Raw genomic sequence first — 16,723 nt, 5'->3', positions numbered from 1 at the left:
AGCTCAAACCGTTAGTAAACCTGAGCAAACACTTGAGGCCTTGGCAACGAATATCAGTGAGTTTTCGTTCGACCCGCAAAATGCAATCACCTTCGAGAAGTGGTACAGCCGGTACGCAGATCTCTTTGATTCGGATGCCAAGAACCTAGAAGATGCGGCCAAAGTACAACTGCTCCTGAGGAAGTTGGACATACCGTCACACACCCGGTACAATAGACGTCGAATTCGCTGACACAGTCGAAACCCTCAAGAAGATATTCGGATCACAAACATCGATCTTCAGCAAGCGATATCAGTGCCTGAAGCTGGTGAAATCTGAAACATTATCAGCTACGGAGGTAAAGTCAACCGTGCTTGCGAGGATTTCGATTTCAAGAACGTGAAGATTGACTAATTCAAATGCTTGGTGTTCTTCTGCGGTCTCAACATACGGACATACGAGCCAGGCTACTCCAAAATCTGATCGACGGCTCGTTAATCTCAAGGCGGACACATCCATGTTTGAGCGTCAATCAAGCTCAAAATCAACGGTGCACGCAGTTCAGGAGAAGAAGGGAAATTCTCGACATCAGCTGTCTTCGTTCCCTTCGTCTCAGTCCTGCCATCAGCAGCCTTCGTTCATCATAGTCGTTCCGGACCTGCTGTCGGATGTGGAGAGGGGGTCTTTCAACCCACTCACTATGGCGATGTATCTTTGACTTCCAGGGAGAGCAGTCGTTCGATTCCTTGCCGCAAGCAGGACGTCGTGATTTCCTACCAAAACGCTGGTGGAATGAATTCTGATGTTGAAGAGTACCGCCTAGCTGTATCGGATTGTTGCTACGATGTAATTGTCCTGTGCGAAACGTGGCTCGATTATCGAACGCTTTCCAGTCAAGTCTTCGGTCCTGACTACGAGGTCTTTCGTTGCGATCAGAATCCTAACAACAGCCGTAAATCTACTGGTGGAGGTGTCCTTGTAGCTGTCCGTGGCGGGTTGGAGACAAAGGCCATCGAGAACGATTCATGGAAGTATGTGGAGCAGGTTTGGACAGCCATCAATCTGGGTGATCGCACACTATTTCTATGCGCTCTGTACCTGATCGAGTCCGGGACAATGAACTCATCGATTCTCACTGTCCGTCAGTTTTCACAGTTATCGAAAGTGCCACTCCAGTTGATGAGATATTCATTTTTGGTGACTTCAATCTGCCAGGCGCTTCGTGGAATCCATCTCATAGCGGATTCCTGTACCCAGATCCTGATAGATCTACATTTCACGCAGGAGCTATTAGCTTTCCCGACAACTATAGCGCAGCGACGCTTTCTCAAATTAGCCATGTAGTTAACGAAAATGATCGTAGTTTGGACCTCTGCTTCGTGAGCACACAGGACAGCGCTCCATTAATTTCCTCGGCTCCTTGTGCACTAACTAAGCAAGTTCCACATCACCCTCCTCTAATTGTCACTGTTGAGGACAAACTCGTGCGTGGTTTCGACGATTATCCTACTACGGTTTCTTATGACTTCCGTAAAGCTGACCACCGTAGCAGCATAGATGTATAGACTAGCATGGTATGGGAGAACATCCTTGATCCAGATGACGTTGAGGCTGCAGCGCAAACCTTTTCACATGTCTTGGCATATGTCATTGGCAGACACGTCCCGAATAGAACTCACCACAAAGTGTCAGGTCTTGGCCTACATGACGCGCCATATTGAGTAATCCACCCGATTAAGATCGGGGCTCGCCCAGAACGGAAGATGTTCCTGCAACCACTTCTGAGCGCGATTCGAGGTGTGGCACGGAGCCCCATCTTGTTGAAATACAACATTTGGCTTCGGACCGTACTGTTCTTTGATGCACGGAAGAACATACTTACTTAAAATCCCGATGCGGACCTCCGTGTTGACCTTGTCGCCTTCTGGAATGAACACCGGGTCCATTTTTTTGCCATCGGAAGCCACCAATCCAAACACCATAACGCTAGCAGGATGCTTGGTCAGATACACGTTCTTGTACTCGTGTGCCACGTCTTTTACCGGAAGAGAACTAATATACCTGTCGGTTCTGAAATTTGATACGGGATCGACGGGGAACATGCTCTTGTCGGTGAACAGGATTACCGGATTTTTTCGCTTAAGGCAGTTTAAGATTTTTTTGGCATCGTTCGACTCGTAGCTCCCGGACGCAGTTGGTAATCATGTGAGTTTTTTTTTTTCGTGCCCTCGACTTCGCCCCGCAATCTTCCTTTACGATCTTCACTGATCCCGTGTTCCTTTGCCATTTTCCTTATTGAACGCACTGGATTCACCCGGATCTTCCTTTTGATAGCAGTGATAACCCTCGAAAGCCGAGCTGACCTCGGACGACCTGTGGCCACCTTCGCGGATAGTTGTCCTTTCTTTTCTCGGTCTAAAACCCTTTTGACGGTCCACCGGGACACTCCCGCGGCGATTGAAATGTCTTTTTGCGACATTTGCGCGTGGGACAAATCACGAATACGCTGCCACTTCGTCATGGTGCAACTGTCAAACTAAGTAAATCATTTTCTTTTATACACAGCCTACTACGGTATGAGCTATAGGTTACGTGTATGCAAAGAAAACCAAGGCATTGTATGCACAGGTGAAACGGGAACCTTATTTGTACGATGGTGCAAACATTATCACGCATACGGTACCAGCGAGTCAGTCGTGAATTCTTTTCAAGTTTCCAACGAGGCATCCAGCGCAAACTTAAGCTACACCCGAAATCCTTTTGGAACTACGTGTACGAGCAACGCAGGGAATCCGGCCTCTCATCGTCTATGGAATTCAACGGAGAAGTTGCTGCCACCGTTCAAGATCTATGCCACCTTTTTCCGAAAAGTTTGCCAGTGTATTTTACTAATGAGATACTAACTGACGACCATATTAACCTGGCTACCAGGAACGTTCCAGTAAATGATCAAACGCTGGGTGCAATTGATGTTAATGCTGAGATGATTTCTAAGGCCGGGACTCTGCTCAAGTCATCCTTCAATCCTGTACCTGATGGAGTTCCATCTGTATTTTTGAAGAGACATATTGCTAGCTTGTTAATTCCGCTTCTTCGCCTGTTCCGAATGTCTCTCTTCAGTGGCATATTTCCATTGACGTCCACAAAAAAGGAAGGAAACGAGCTGTGGATAACTATCGAGGAATTACATCGTTAGGTGCCGTTTCGAAGCTATTCGAGGTAATCATTATGGAACCGTTGCTGTCCCATTGCAAGCAGTAGTTGAGTGCTGATCAACATGGGTTTACTGTCGGTCGCTCTAAAACGACCAATCTGCTGTGTCTCACATCGTATATAACCGAAAGCATGTCGGATAGGGTTCAAACGGACGTTATTTATTCAGACCTATCCGCAGCATTCGCAGCACAAGTTGAACCATGCTATTGCGATTGCTAAACTCGACAGGCTCGGTGTAAGCGGTAATCTTCTGAGTTGGTTTCGATCATATCTTACCGGTCGCCAACTAAAGGTTGTCATAAGAGATTGCATATCAGCTAGCTTCTTCGCCACATCAGGCATACCTCAGGGAAGCCACATGGGACCGTTGATTTTTATACTGTACTTCAAGGACGTGCATCTGGTCATCGAAGCTCCTCGGTTATCATATGCAGATGACCTCAAAATCTTCCTACGAATCTGCTCCATAGCTTATATAGTTGATAAGGTTAACATCATTGGTTCTTCATCCAGCCTGTGGATGTAAAACAATAATAAAACAATAACGACGGAAGGTAAATCAATGCGGTCAGATGCACTATGTTCGGGATTGTCCATGCTCGAATCATCAGTACAAACAGTGTAACCGTATCGGCCACTAGGAAGGCTACTGTGGCTGCTACTCCAAACCAAAAACAGTTCAAGCTGGCGAGGAGAAGAAGTCATCAATCAAATCAAGCAAATCTTGGAAGGCAAAGTCCCGAGGCGTAGACATCGTGAATCACATCGCTCAACACTCCAGCAAGCGGAAGTACGTGCCCACTTTCATCGGCGGCGTGGCAACTAAGCTTCAACTGGACAAGGCAAGCGACATCACGGTAATTTCAAAGCAACCCTGGAACTGTCTGGGAAAACCTACGATCAAGAAGCTGACTATTGAAGCAATGAATGCGTCCAGCACGAAATGAGCATCAACGGCAAAATTGCTTCGTCAAAACGGCTGCCAACCTCAACCTAAAGACTGGAACGCGCAAAAATTGGTCGACAAAAAAATCGTTTTTTTCAGTCAAAATTCATGTCACAAAAATCTTATTTTTCTTTTGGTAGTTCAATTCATAGGAAAAAAATGTTCGTTTATTCTTTTGGTTTGCCAAATCCGAACTGCTTTGCCTTCCGCTTAACCCCTTCCATTAAATTTGACTCAATGGTCTCATCGACCTTATTCGCCGCCGAACGCCAGTTAGATTTAAACTGCTGCTCGTTTTCCATGGATTTATTAGAGATTCTTTTTCCCATAGTGGCAGCTCGCCAAGTCCGGCCAGAACAGCACAGGTCTATTATGTTGCTTTAGGAATGGTAGCAGCCGCTTTTCCAGGCACTCCTGGACGTAGATTTATTGATTAATGGTTCCCGTAGTAATGAAAATGCCGCTTTTTAGACCACACGTGCAGGCGAGATATTTTTTCGGGAACTTCGATAGTTTGATGGTTTTGAAAAGTTCAGCCACCTTCCCTTTTCCTGATGCGGTATAAAACTCCTGTCCCGGAAGCTGCTTGAAATCCGCCTTCACATAAGTTTCATCGTCCATGACAACACAGTCGAACTTTGTGAGCAGATTCGTATACAGCTTTCGGGACCGCTGCTTTGCCGACACGTTTTGTTTGTAATTTCGGTTCGCCACCTTCACCTTCTTAAACGTCGACAACCCGGCTCGTTTCTTGGCCCGCTGCACAGTAGTATGGAAGACATTGAGCTTGCCAGTGACGTCCCGGAAGGAGAGGTTAGGATTCCGCTTATATTTCACCACCACCTTCTTCGTCGTCGCTGCCACGTCCGGATTACGATTGCCGCCGCTTCCAGGCTTCCTGGCGGTCGACACTTTTAAAACGTTTGTCACGGTCGATTTGGCCACATCCAGCAATTTTACCAACTTGGCGTGTGAGAACGTCGGATTCTATTGCTGCGCAAGGAAAATTTTGACACGCTGCTTCTCTTGCTTGGACGTCATTTTGAAAACTGGAGAGCAAACGGTGAAAACTCATCATAGCAACTATTGTATATAAACTCAACTTCCAAATGCAGCATTTCAGGTTTTTTATGCATTTTTAACAGAAAGACATCAATTTGAAGTTGACCAATTTTTGCGCGTTCCAGACTTTACTAAGCATCGACTGGATCAAACTGTTCGAGCTTGTGGACAGTTCCCATCGATACGGTCTGCATTTAGGAGAAGATGAAATCGATCGATCAGCAAGTTCGTGAATTCCAAGCAAAGCACGCGGCCGTTTTCAACGATTCATTGGGACACTACAAGACAACGAAAGTAAAGCTTTTTGTCTGTCCCAAACAGCCAGTTCCCTTCAATACAATTCAATTCAATACAAATTGGTCGATGCCGAACTCACACGGTTGGAAATGCTGAACATCATCGAGCTAGTCGACTTCTCCAAATAGGCTGCTCCTATCGTGGCGGTACGAAAGCCGAACGGCCGAGTTTGCATCTGTGAGGATTACTCGACAGGACTCAAGGAGGCATTGGAATCTAACCATTATCCAATTCCTACACCGGATGAAATTTTCGCTCAACCGTTTTCAGCATCATCGACCTTCCCTCCCGATGCGTATCTGCAGCTCGAGGTTGACGACGATTCCAATAAGCTACTAACGATCAATACTCATCGTGGCTTGCTCCAGGAGTGAAGTCAGCACCGGGAACGTTCCAAAGGCTGGTGGATGGAATGATTGCGGACATACCTGGCGTTCGCTCTTTCATCGACGATGCCATCGTGTTCGGAAACGACATGGACTCGCATGCAACCTCACTCAATCAACTTTTCCAACGACTCAAGGAGTATGGTTTCCACGTTAAAGCTGAGAAGTGCCATTTCTATCAAACACAACTCCGCTACTTGGAGCACATCGTGGACGCACAAGGCATCCGTTCAGATCCCGCGAAAGTGAAGACCTTAACTGCAATTCCAACGCCAAGTAACATCTCAGAATTATGGTCGTACCTAGGCGCTGTCAATTTTTATGAAAGATTCGTTCGCAACCTACACGAATTGCGTCATCCGATGGACCAACTTCTGAAGAAAGAAACTAAGTGGCGATGGACTTGCAAGTGTCAGAAGGCTTTCGACCGGTTTAAGGCAACACTTCAATCAAATTTACTCCTGACGCATTACGATCCAAACTGCCTATCATCGTGGCAGCAGACGCATCAAACACTAGAATAGGTGCCGTCCTCTTTCACCAGTTTTCCAACGGCAAAATGAAGGCTGTGCAACATGCTTCAAGAACGCTCGCACCTAATTATGGACAACCTGAAAAGGAGGCACTTGCGTTCGTCTATGCGGTGACGAAATTCCACAAATATTTGCTCGGACGTCATTTCACGATGCTGTCCATCTTCGATTCTAAGAAGAGCATACCGCTACACACTGCGAACACGCTGCAACGTTGGGCTCCTACAGCGCTTAACTACGACTTCGAGATTCAGCATGTATCTGCGAACGATTTCGGATGTACAGATTTGTTGTCCCGGCTGATCGACCAAACCAACCAACTAGAGGAAGAATTCGTAATCGCAGCACTCACCCTGGAAGAACATTTATCAAGCTTCAAGGTTCCGGTTTCTTTCGCAGCTCTACATAAGGCTACATCTATAAACACCACTCTCCAAACTGTTGCTAAGCACATCCGTGACGGTTGGCCTGTCTGCATCAATAATCTCTCCGCTGTAGTTCAACCATACTACCACAGACGTGAATCACTCTGCCTAATTAACGGGTGCGTGATTTTCGGCGACAGAGTCGTGGTTCCCGACATGTTTCGACGACGGATTTTGCAACAATTCCATCGAGGTCATCCGGGAATGGTACGTATGAAAGCAATAGCACGAAGTTCTACTTACTGGCCTGGTATTTATAACGAAATTGAGGATTACATCAAACGCTGCACACCGTGTTGAACTGCTGGCAAGACACCAACCAAGACGACGTTGGAAATCGTTGACCATTCCTTCTAAATCATGATCCAGGATTGACATTGACTAGGCAGGTCCAGTAGATGGAATCTAATTCCTGGTAATGATAGACCTTATACTCCGTGCTCTTCGATGGCTTCGGAACATTCGTTCGGGAGGGGCAACGCATAAGGAAGCACTAAACACTTTACTGCAAATAGCGATCTGGATGACAAATCTCCAACAGAGATGATTTTTGAAAGATCACTTCGTACCAAATCATCAATGTTCAAACCGACCGAACGTGGCACCATATCCAGTGACAGGAAGTAACAGAATGACGCTTTCAACCAAAAAAAACTGTGCAGTCCAGAAAGGTTTCCAGCACGGTGATTTTGTATACGTCAAGGTACATCGAGCAAATTCTTGACAGTGGAAACCATCAACCGTAATCGAGAAGATAGGAACCGTCAACTAAAATGCGTTCCTTAAAGATCAACTTCGTCTGATACGGTCGCACGCCAACCAGCTGAAGACTCGTATTCTAAAAAGTGGTTCCAACTTACGATATACCTCAAGAGTATTCTACAGTTCCGCATGAAGTAGCACTGCAGTTTGAAGAACCATTTCCGAACAATCCATATGATTCCAACCGCTCAAGATCATTCCATTCCGGAAGTACCGGACTCTGGTATGTCCAAAATCCCAAATAAAAACAAACACATCTAATCTCGGTCAGGCGAACCGATGAAGCAACAGTAAACATAATAATGCCGATACTCACCGGCGCCTTCCATCGTATACTTGTAGGTCGGTAGCGATGGCTTCGGAATCAGCTTGGAGTAGGTTTCCGGCATCATCTCCTTGAAACGGTCATGATAGGACAATCTGCAAGACAAACAACATACCATCAATGCACGGTCGCCACTTCCTTGGAAAACTACTCTACTCACCTCAAACACTTCAGCAGCACCTCCTCGATGAACTTTGGCCTCGGATGCTCCGGCTCCAGCAGCAAACAACTATCCCAATCGTCCCAGCTCCAGCGGAACTGAAAGTTGCTCAAATGGTACGAAAACCAGTTGGCGAACCGATCAAAACAGCTGGTATTCATCGAATCGATTCTCATGAACAGGATCTCCGTGGCCTGTGCCAACACCTGTGGCATCTTGGACGGTTGCAGCTTGCAAAGCTCAATCAAAATCGACCCGTAACAAATGTCCAGATAGCGTGGAGTTGGCATTTTGAACAATTCGGCAAAGATCACTTCGACAATACAGTACTCCAGGGGGATTTTGTCCTTGTAGGACAGATTCAGTAGATGAGCCGCGCAATCCTTGCGCTCCCAATGGTGACTTTCGATGATAGAATGCAAATGTTCCTCAATCAGGAATCTTTCGATCGAATGTGCTCCTGGAAGAATAGGCCCGGCTGGACAATCCGTGTAATCGAACATCCTGTAGACAACCCACGGCATCGGATATTCAAAAGAATCCTGATGCGGTGGTGGATGAATCAATGGGAGATTGTGCTGAAGAGCTTCGCACAGAACGGAATCGAATGCCAGATATGGTCTCGGGATGTGCTTCTCTGCCCAGTTGTCCTGACGCAGTTTACGAATCTGAGCCCACAGGCAGTCCAAATACTCTTCCTGGGGATGCGGAGCATCAACTGACCACACTCTCAAAGAATTATGGTGCTTTTTGGTTCGTTTATTCAGAAACACCTCAATTCTCACCAGCAAATTTTCCAAAGCCGATTCCTTCTTTTCATACAACTCTCTGCCGACCCACGGCAGCGTCGAAAGAACAGCAAACACATACCAATCTCGGCGAACTTGCGGTACCGAATCTTCGTTGGCCGCATCAACCATGTTGTCCAGCAATTGCAACAAAGAGTTCGTCGAAATGACGTGGCAATTTACCAAATCCGACAGGAACCTCAACGCGTATCTGGCGGCATCCCATCTGCACTGCTTCAAACTCTCCTTGAACGTTTTGACCATATGGTCAACGAATTCACCTCCAAAGTTGTAGTTCTTAGCGTTCATCAGGCCCACCATCGTCGAGTAGATTGTACACTTCTCCGGCATTTTGATGGGACACTCCGATAGGATCCTTAAAATCTTACTCCGGAAGTTTCCCAAGTCCGATTCCAGAACCGAAACCAAGCCTTCCAAATTGGATTCCAACGAAGAGGTACTATTCTCACCGACCCTCAATATCAGTGCCTCCAGACGTTCTTCCATCTCTTGATTTTCCGACACCCGGCGACGTTTACGGTTCCGTTCTAAAACAACAACAAATAAACACCCGGTCAAATATCCATCACTGGCAACCCTACCCGCATAACACTGCTCTCCTTGGCTGCGAGGCAGAACGAGGTTATATAGGAGACACCGAACTTACCTCCGTAGAAATCACCGTCATCTTCGTACGCTCGGCGACGGTTCATGGTTGAATTTCACTACGCGACTCTTCCGGAACGCGAACCGAAACACTTGATGCGGTTTTCAGGGGATTTAACACGAGAAAATTACGGATTTTAATGCCTTCGACAGCAGAAAACGAAACTTTTTTTGCGACGCTCACCGAAAACTGCACCTGGGACTGGACGGAAAATGACAGCTTGTGCTGATCTGTCAGAAACTGGTATAAATATTACACAGGCAGTCGAGTTATAGGGTGGTCCGAGGGGTGATCGACAGCTACACTGCTCATCGAAAATTCATTGAAAAGGATATTTTATTTTTTAATGTAATGAAAGTAATGCCATTCCAAGTGTTCCAAGTGCCGTTCTGCTGTCTATAAACACGAGAGACACGCAGAACAAAATGTAGAGTAATAAATGGCCCTTATAACGGGTGTCACTTCACGGTGAATACGAAGTGAAGTGACAACTTTTCACTCACGGTGAAGTGATTTCCATTTGATTTACACGGCAATCACTTCACCGTGAGTTACAAGTGGTCACTTCGTTTTCACCGTGAAGTGACACTCGTAATAAGACCCAGGGAATAACCTCACCGTTAATGACAACTTGTCACTTCACTTCGTTTTCACCGTAAAGTGACACCCGTACGCACCCGTAATTACGACCAATGTAATAAAAGTGTAATACATATTTTTGAAGGTGCTTTAGTCAAATATCGACTTAAAGTGGACAATTTGATACGATGGATGAGGAGATGAAAGCCTAGAGTTGATAGTTCCATTGTGAAACTTGTATATTGCGCATTTCACACCAAACTGGACAAATAAGTACATTTTCGTTTATTAAAAAGTATGATAATAAAGGGTGATACGGTCAAAATTTGGTCAAGGGAAAACGCGTGTAAATCGGTGAAATCGTTTATTTAAAAAATCAAATTAAATTTCTTTTTCAAGTTCAATTAGTATAAAATTCAGGAAAAATATTCAGTTAGGCTTCCGCTTTTCCAAATCCGAATTGCCGGGCCTTACGCTTGACCCCTGCCATCAGATTTTGTACAGCCACCTTGTCCACCTTCTTCGCCGCAGAAAGCCAGTTTGCCTTGAACTGCTGCTCGCCCTTAGCAGTTTTTTTGGTCTTCTTTAGGTTCCGCTTGACAATAGCCCAGTATTTCTCAATTGGGCGGAGCTCTGGCGTGTTGGGAGGGTTCTTGTCCTTGGGAACCACCTGCACGTTGTTGGCGGCGTACCACTCCATGGCCTTTTTACCGTAATGGCAAGATGCCAAATCCGGCCAAAACAGTACGGAACAACCGTGTTTCTTCAGGAAAGGCAGCAGACGTTTATTCAAACACTCTTTCACGTAAATTTCTTGGTTGACAGTCCCGGAAGCTATGAAAATGCTGCTTTTTAAGCCACAGGTACAGATGGCTTGCCAAACCAGATATTTCTTTGCGAACTTTGACAGTTTCATGTGCTTGAAAACATCTGCTACCTTTCCCCTTCCTTTTGCCGTATAAAACTCCTGTCCCGGAAGCTGCTTGTAGTCGGCTTTGACGTAGGTTTCGTCGTCCATTACCACGCAGTCAAACTTCGTCAGCATCGTCGTGTACAGCCTCCGGGATCGCGCTTTGGCCGTCGTATTTTGTTTATCATCGCGATTTGGAGTCACTACCTTCTTGTAAGTCGATAGTCCGGCTCGTTTTTGGCTCGATGGACGGTTGAAGACGATACACCCAGCTTATTTGCGGCATCTCGGAGAGAGAGGTTAGGGTTTCGCTTGAAACTACCGGCAACTCTCTTTGTCGTCTCAGCGGCTTCCGGTTTTCGATTTCCCCCCGATCCAGACTTCCTGGCTGTCGACAAACGTTTCCCAAACACTTTAATTACATTTGTAACGGTTGATTTGGCAACTTTTAGCGATTTTGCCAACTTTGCGTGCGAGTAGCTCGGATTTTCGCGATGCGCGAGCAAAATTTTGATACGCTGCTCTTCTTGCTTGGACGGCATTTTGACAACTGAAAAGTGAATTCCAAAATCAAAATAGGAGCAACATTCTACACACACACACCTTCAAAATGAGGGGTGTTCAGGTTTTTTAAATGCAAAATTGAAAGAAATACGTCAAGTTGATATTGACCAAATTTTGACCGTATCACCCTTTATGGCGAGTTTCAAGCTAACCGCATTGATGACTTCGGTGCACTTATTCCATAAAGGTAACAACTCTAAGACCAGAAGGTCCCGAAGAAACGTGCTCAACTTTTTGGCTCAGCTCTGGTACTCTCTTCGGTCTTAAGCTAATCGATGCACACCTCGACTCGCCCCTCGAAACATCGGAAAATCCATGAACACCTCATTTTATCTGTCAAACTTTCATAGCGAATCAAAACAAACATAGTGTAGTGCTAGAATTTCGACTAGAATGGGGTACGTTGATCGATTTGCTTGGGACCAATAGGCTAGTCAAGTAGTGAGCCAATTTAAAATCGTTAGTTTCCACCGGTTGCTTGGGGGTGTTGGGTTGGGTTGAGGCGTTCTTGGATTTTCCTCTGTTTCGAAGGGTGCATCGATTAGTTTGGGACCGAAGAGCGTACCAGAGCTGAGTCAAAAAGTTGAGCACGTTTTTTCGGGAGTTACATAGAGATGCCTCTATGCGGTATAAATGACTCTCTCATTGAAGTAATCGCAGCGGCCGTGCGCAGGGGAGATGTTTCAATTTTCTGATATTCAGATGGCGCTAGTCATTATACCAGCTTCCAAGGTAAACAATCCGCTGTCAAAGAATACTGTTTACGCTTCTTCCAAGCAGAATTTTCAGACTCCATTTATCTTTCCGTAATTTGGTGAAATTTTCCAAAATTTGCCGAATTTCTCGCTGCCAATAAGCAATGGTATCGATCGTTCCATCTCGGTTCGCTGGGTTACGAATAGAGGACGATGACGACGATTACGTGAGACCGAATCAGAAGCAGAAAAATGCATCCAATCAAAAGACTGCACCGTCGGTTGCAACCGGCAGCAAGCAGAAACAGGCCGGTAATAACCAACAACAGCAAAATAACCAGAAGAAACCAAAGCCGGTATGAATGATGATTAATTCTACTTTGAATCTAATTTATTTGATTGACTGTGAAACTAATTGCAGAAAAAGCCCAAAAAGTCAAATAATGAAGCCGCACAGACTGAGCAGTGGGATAAATGGCAGGAAAAGGATACGGAAATAGTCGACAATCACTTCGAAAAAGATTTAGAACAAGCTCTACTGATGTCTAAATTGGATTTTGAAGCAAACAAAACAAAGTATCAGAAAACCGAACGTGAAACTAAACAGGCCTCAAAATCCAAGAAAACGAGGCCACTATCTTTGCAACAATTCCAAACTAAAGTCGACAAAGACACTGTCGAGAAGGAAGTTCTGCGGCAACGCAAGGAAGAGGAAACCGAGTACAACCGGAAGTTTACCTTCTTTGAACAGATCGATCGGGAAACGAAGCAAATCATTCAGAAGGAACAGTTCAAAGCATTGGTTGCGAACCGGGAGTATGGTACTGAACAATCTCTGACGGAAGAGGACGACAAATCTGATTCGCCTCCACCTGAAGCAACTGAAGTGGATCTTCTCAAAGCAGAGAATTCCGCCCTGAAAACAGAACTGGAAACACTTCGAGCCAAGTACAAAAAAATTTACTCGGTACTGAAGAGCGGAGAAATGAAGGATAAAACCGAACTCTTGGTCGAGATTGAGAAGCTTAAAAAGACTCGGGAGGATATGACGACTGAAATGACGGCACTCTATGCGCAGTTAGAACAGGAGAAGTCCAAGATGGGCTCGACGGGGCACGAAAAAGGTAAGGAAAAAAGTGCTGGCCGCAAGTCTGTTCGATTCGATGCCTCGTCTGAAGTACAAAACGGAAAAGGAGAATAGGTTGCTCGAAAACCGTTCCACAAACTGCTGTTCCTTTTGCTTATTGATTTTTACCACATGTACTGAAGTATGGACGAAATGGATCGTTCGGTATTACTAAAATTTCCAGGAATTTTAATGTTCTATCAGTTAGGCCCTTGTAGTAGTGCAAAAAGAATTAAATGTATGGAATCTCGTAATTTGCAGACTGGCTGTGCAATATCCGAAATAACCTGCTTCGTTCTTGCAAATAATCCATCCTGAGTTTTTTTTTCACTGCTAGAAGATTCAAAAATAGTTGAGACGTAGGATTTCAAATCAAAATAGAAGATTGTGGGCTATGGAAAAATACAATGATAATAATTCTGAGTAGAACTCCTGGTGTATTCTAAAGAAAAATTCCGAGATACTTCTGAAGAGAAACGAAGAAGTGCAGCAATCTTTGTAGAAGATAAGCGAAATATTGGCTATTCGAGAAACTGGGTAAAACTTCATGGAATTTCTCAAAAAAATCTGCAAACTTCTAAGCACTTCATTCCAGTTTGACTAATTTCGAAGCAGGTTGTCAGAGATCTTACTTCCAAAAAGCTCAATGAACTTTCTGGAAGTTTATGGAATATCGTTTAGTTTTAGGAAAATTTCCAGATGTTCAGGAATATCCGTAGAGAAGGATGAAGTTTGGCGAAGATCATAGATTGTTGTAGATGATGCAGGTAAATCCGGAATCCAGATGACCACTGAAATAGTAATTTACTTAAAGTCCTTTAAATATTGATTCAAGAGTTCAGGTTAATCAAGATACATTTTTGAAGATCTTCAACTCAAGAATCCAAAGAAGGCAGATTGATCAGGAAGTATTCAAAAGATCTGCAGCTGATCGAAGATTTCAATAAAGTCATCTGGTTATTTTTCAAGACTTGAAGTCTAACATAAATAAATTATAATGTCTCTGAGATATTCTCCCAAAATGGTACCTAGGTTGATCAGGAAGTGTTCAAAATATATCCAGCTAATTGAAGATTTAAAATTCAGTCCTGTAGATATTTTTTCAAGACATTATTCATACTCAAAATCAAGATAGAGCTTAAAATGTGAAGTCAAAATCTTCATTTCAACAGCAAAAACCATCACTTGTCTACTTGACAATTTAAAGGTCTTCTCCAATTTCAACATGTCTTCAATGATATTCACTAAACATGAAATATCTTCAAAACTTCTGTGGTAAAACATTTATTTGCATGGGAAGATACATAAATGACGTAGCATTTTAGAGTGACCAGCCATGTAGACAAATAGTCTACAAGGGAGAGGGGGTCCAAGTTTGGAGCATCCCCTAAAAAAAATACCATAAACAAACGATAACCCAAAAGATAGAAAAATTCCACAAATGGTTTGGATGATACGCCAAATACGTCGTTTAGCAAAATAACCATAAATAATGTATTGGGGTCATCAAACGTAAACAAATGTTTAACGTATGTTAACGTTTCATGAAGCATCAAACTTTGGTCCTCCTCCCCCTTGTAGCATATTTCTATACATGGCTGGTCACCCTATAACAGGCATGGAAAATCATTTACATTCATTTCGTACATTCATTTACATTCATTTGCCTCTAACTTTTGACGTTGGATAACGTCTTTCGGCAACATACGGGGGTACAAAATTGAAAACAGTCATTTTGGATGCGTTACGAAATATTAAAAGATTTTGAACGATAATAACTCAACCGTCTCTCGATAGATTTACGAGATAATGGCATCAATCGATTGGAAATATTTCTAGCAATTTGCTGAATGTTTCAAAACTATTGATTTCATTCTGTAAACTATTGAAAAATGGTTAAAAGTAAACCATTGTCTAAAGATGGTGAAAATGGATTGATTTTTTTATATTCTTATACTTTCTCCAACCGAGACATCAGATGCGAGTATCTCACACCTCTGATATTTTCTGTTCTACTATATAAGCGTCCAACAAGGTCGCCCGTTCCATCATTGTCTATCCGATCGTCGACCCAGCAGCAGAGCAGCAGAGCAGCAGTACCAGAGCAGCGGAAGCAGAGCAGCGGCAGCAGAGCAGCGGCAGCAGAGCAGCGGCAGCAGAGCAGCGGCAGCAGAGCAGCGGCAGCAGAGCCTGGGGGCGAAAGGGCAACTACGCCGAGTGCGTTGGTGCCAGTGCTCCGGTATAATGGGCCGCCGTCATGGAATGCCCATCTGCTGCAGTTCTCAGTCGGTCGTATTCACCGTCTGCTCCACAAGGGCAACTACGCGCGGTGGAAAAACGGCCCTTTTCAGGGCCACAACATTATCAAGAAAGAGTTTAACGTACGTATGCGAGTATCTGACACCTCTGATATTTTCTGTTCTACTATATAAGCGTCCAACAAGGTCGCCCGTTCCATCATTGTCAACAACATCAGCCCAACAAAACGGCCCTTTTCAGGGCCACCAAACTTTCGCAAAAGAGTTTTTAAGGAATATTCCTAAAATATAATATACACAATTAAGTACAACACATAACAGACGTTATCCAACGCCAACCCTGCGGTCGTATCTAGTATACAACCCTTCCAACTTTTTTTCATCAACAGCATTACGCAAAACGATGTATAGAGCTTTTGTAGGTTTGGTTATTAGCTACATCTTTTGGTCATAACTCAAATCTGTATCTCTTATGCATCACGAACTAGAGCGGGCAGAACTTGTTACTGTTTTTCAGTGAATGTTCGTCATTCATCAGAGATACGGATTTGACTTGTTAACAAGCTAATAACAAAACCTACAAAAGCTCTATACATCATTTTGCGGAATGCTGTTGATGAAAAAAAGTTAGAGGTAAATGAATGTAAATGAATGCACGAAATGAATGCAAATGATTTTCCATGCATGCCCTATAATGCTCTTTCCTTCACAGATGTTCAAATGTCTTCAAAATGAAAACATGTCTTCAAATCTGGCCCCCCATGCTGAAGATGCTACTTTTCTATCGTGGTACAAATCTTGGCCTTTTTTAACTCTTTTTATCGCTTTTTGTAGTAGTTACCCGAGTGATTGCCGAGAAAGCACGATAAGAGGAACCGAAGTAAAAAAGAAAAGTTCAGTTGTGAGAAGCAAAGAGATGAAATATATGATCAGAATTGTCTAGATGTATTTTACGAAAGATTTATTCCCCTCTAAATCAGTGAACTTAACAGTGGCAACGAGGATTGAAAACCTCAAATTTGGAGGAATTCACAGTGAATTTTG

At 44.1% G+C, this 16,723-nt stretch overlaps 2 protein-coding genes across 3 annotated transcripts in view; one reads left to right on the top strand and one right to left on the bottom strand.

The window, feature by feature from the left end:
- Cbp80 (Nuclear cap-binding protein subunit 1) overlaps positions 1-9,736 on the bottom strand; it is a 72,592-nt gene extending 62,856 nt beyond the window's left edge. For both annotated transcript variants that reach the window (XR_010518478.1, XM_065234151.1), the window contains exons 1-3: positions 9,548-9,736; positions 8,093-9,428; positions 7,924-8,027 (exon numbers count right to left, since the gene is read on the bottom strand). Coding sequence is in view for 1 of the 2 variants with exons in the window: in XM_065234151.1 (XP_065090223.1) it covers positions 7,924-8,027; positions 8,093-9,428; positions 9,548-9,593 (1,486 nt within the window). In the remaining variant the exon portion in view is untranslated. The remainder of the gene's footprint in view (positions 1-7,923; positions 8,028-8,092; positions 9,429-9,547) is intronic.
- A 2,653-nt stretch (positions 9,737-12,389) lies between these two features.
- On the top strand, positions 12,390-13,668 carry LOC135711316 (G kinase-anchoring protein 1-A-like). Its single transcript, XM_065234105.1, has 2 exons — positions 12,390-12,651; positions 12,717-13,668. Exons 1-2 carry the CDS (start codon positions 12,460-12,462, stop codon positions 13,494-13,496), a joined length of 972 nt encoding a protein of 323 aa, XP_065090177.1. The 5' UTR covers positions 12,390-12,459; the 3' UTR covers positions 13,497-13,668.
- Positions 13,669-16,723: the final 3,055 nt, after the last annotated feature.

The sequence above is a fragment of the Ochlerotatus camptorhynchus genome, unplaced genomic scaffold, assembly GCF_037179485.1.
Source record: "Ochlerotatus camptorhynchus isolate MF236.1 unplaced genomic scaffold, CSIRO-AGI_Acam_v1.1 ptg000432l, whole genome shotgun sequence".
Classification (NCBI taxonomy): Eukaryota; Metazoa; Arthropoda; class Insecta; order Diptera; family Culicidae; genus Ochlerotatus; species Ochlerotatus camptorhynchus.
This window is presented reverse-complemented; position numbering and strand designations above follow the sequence as displayed.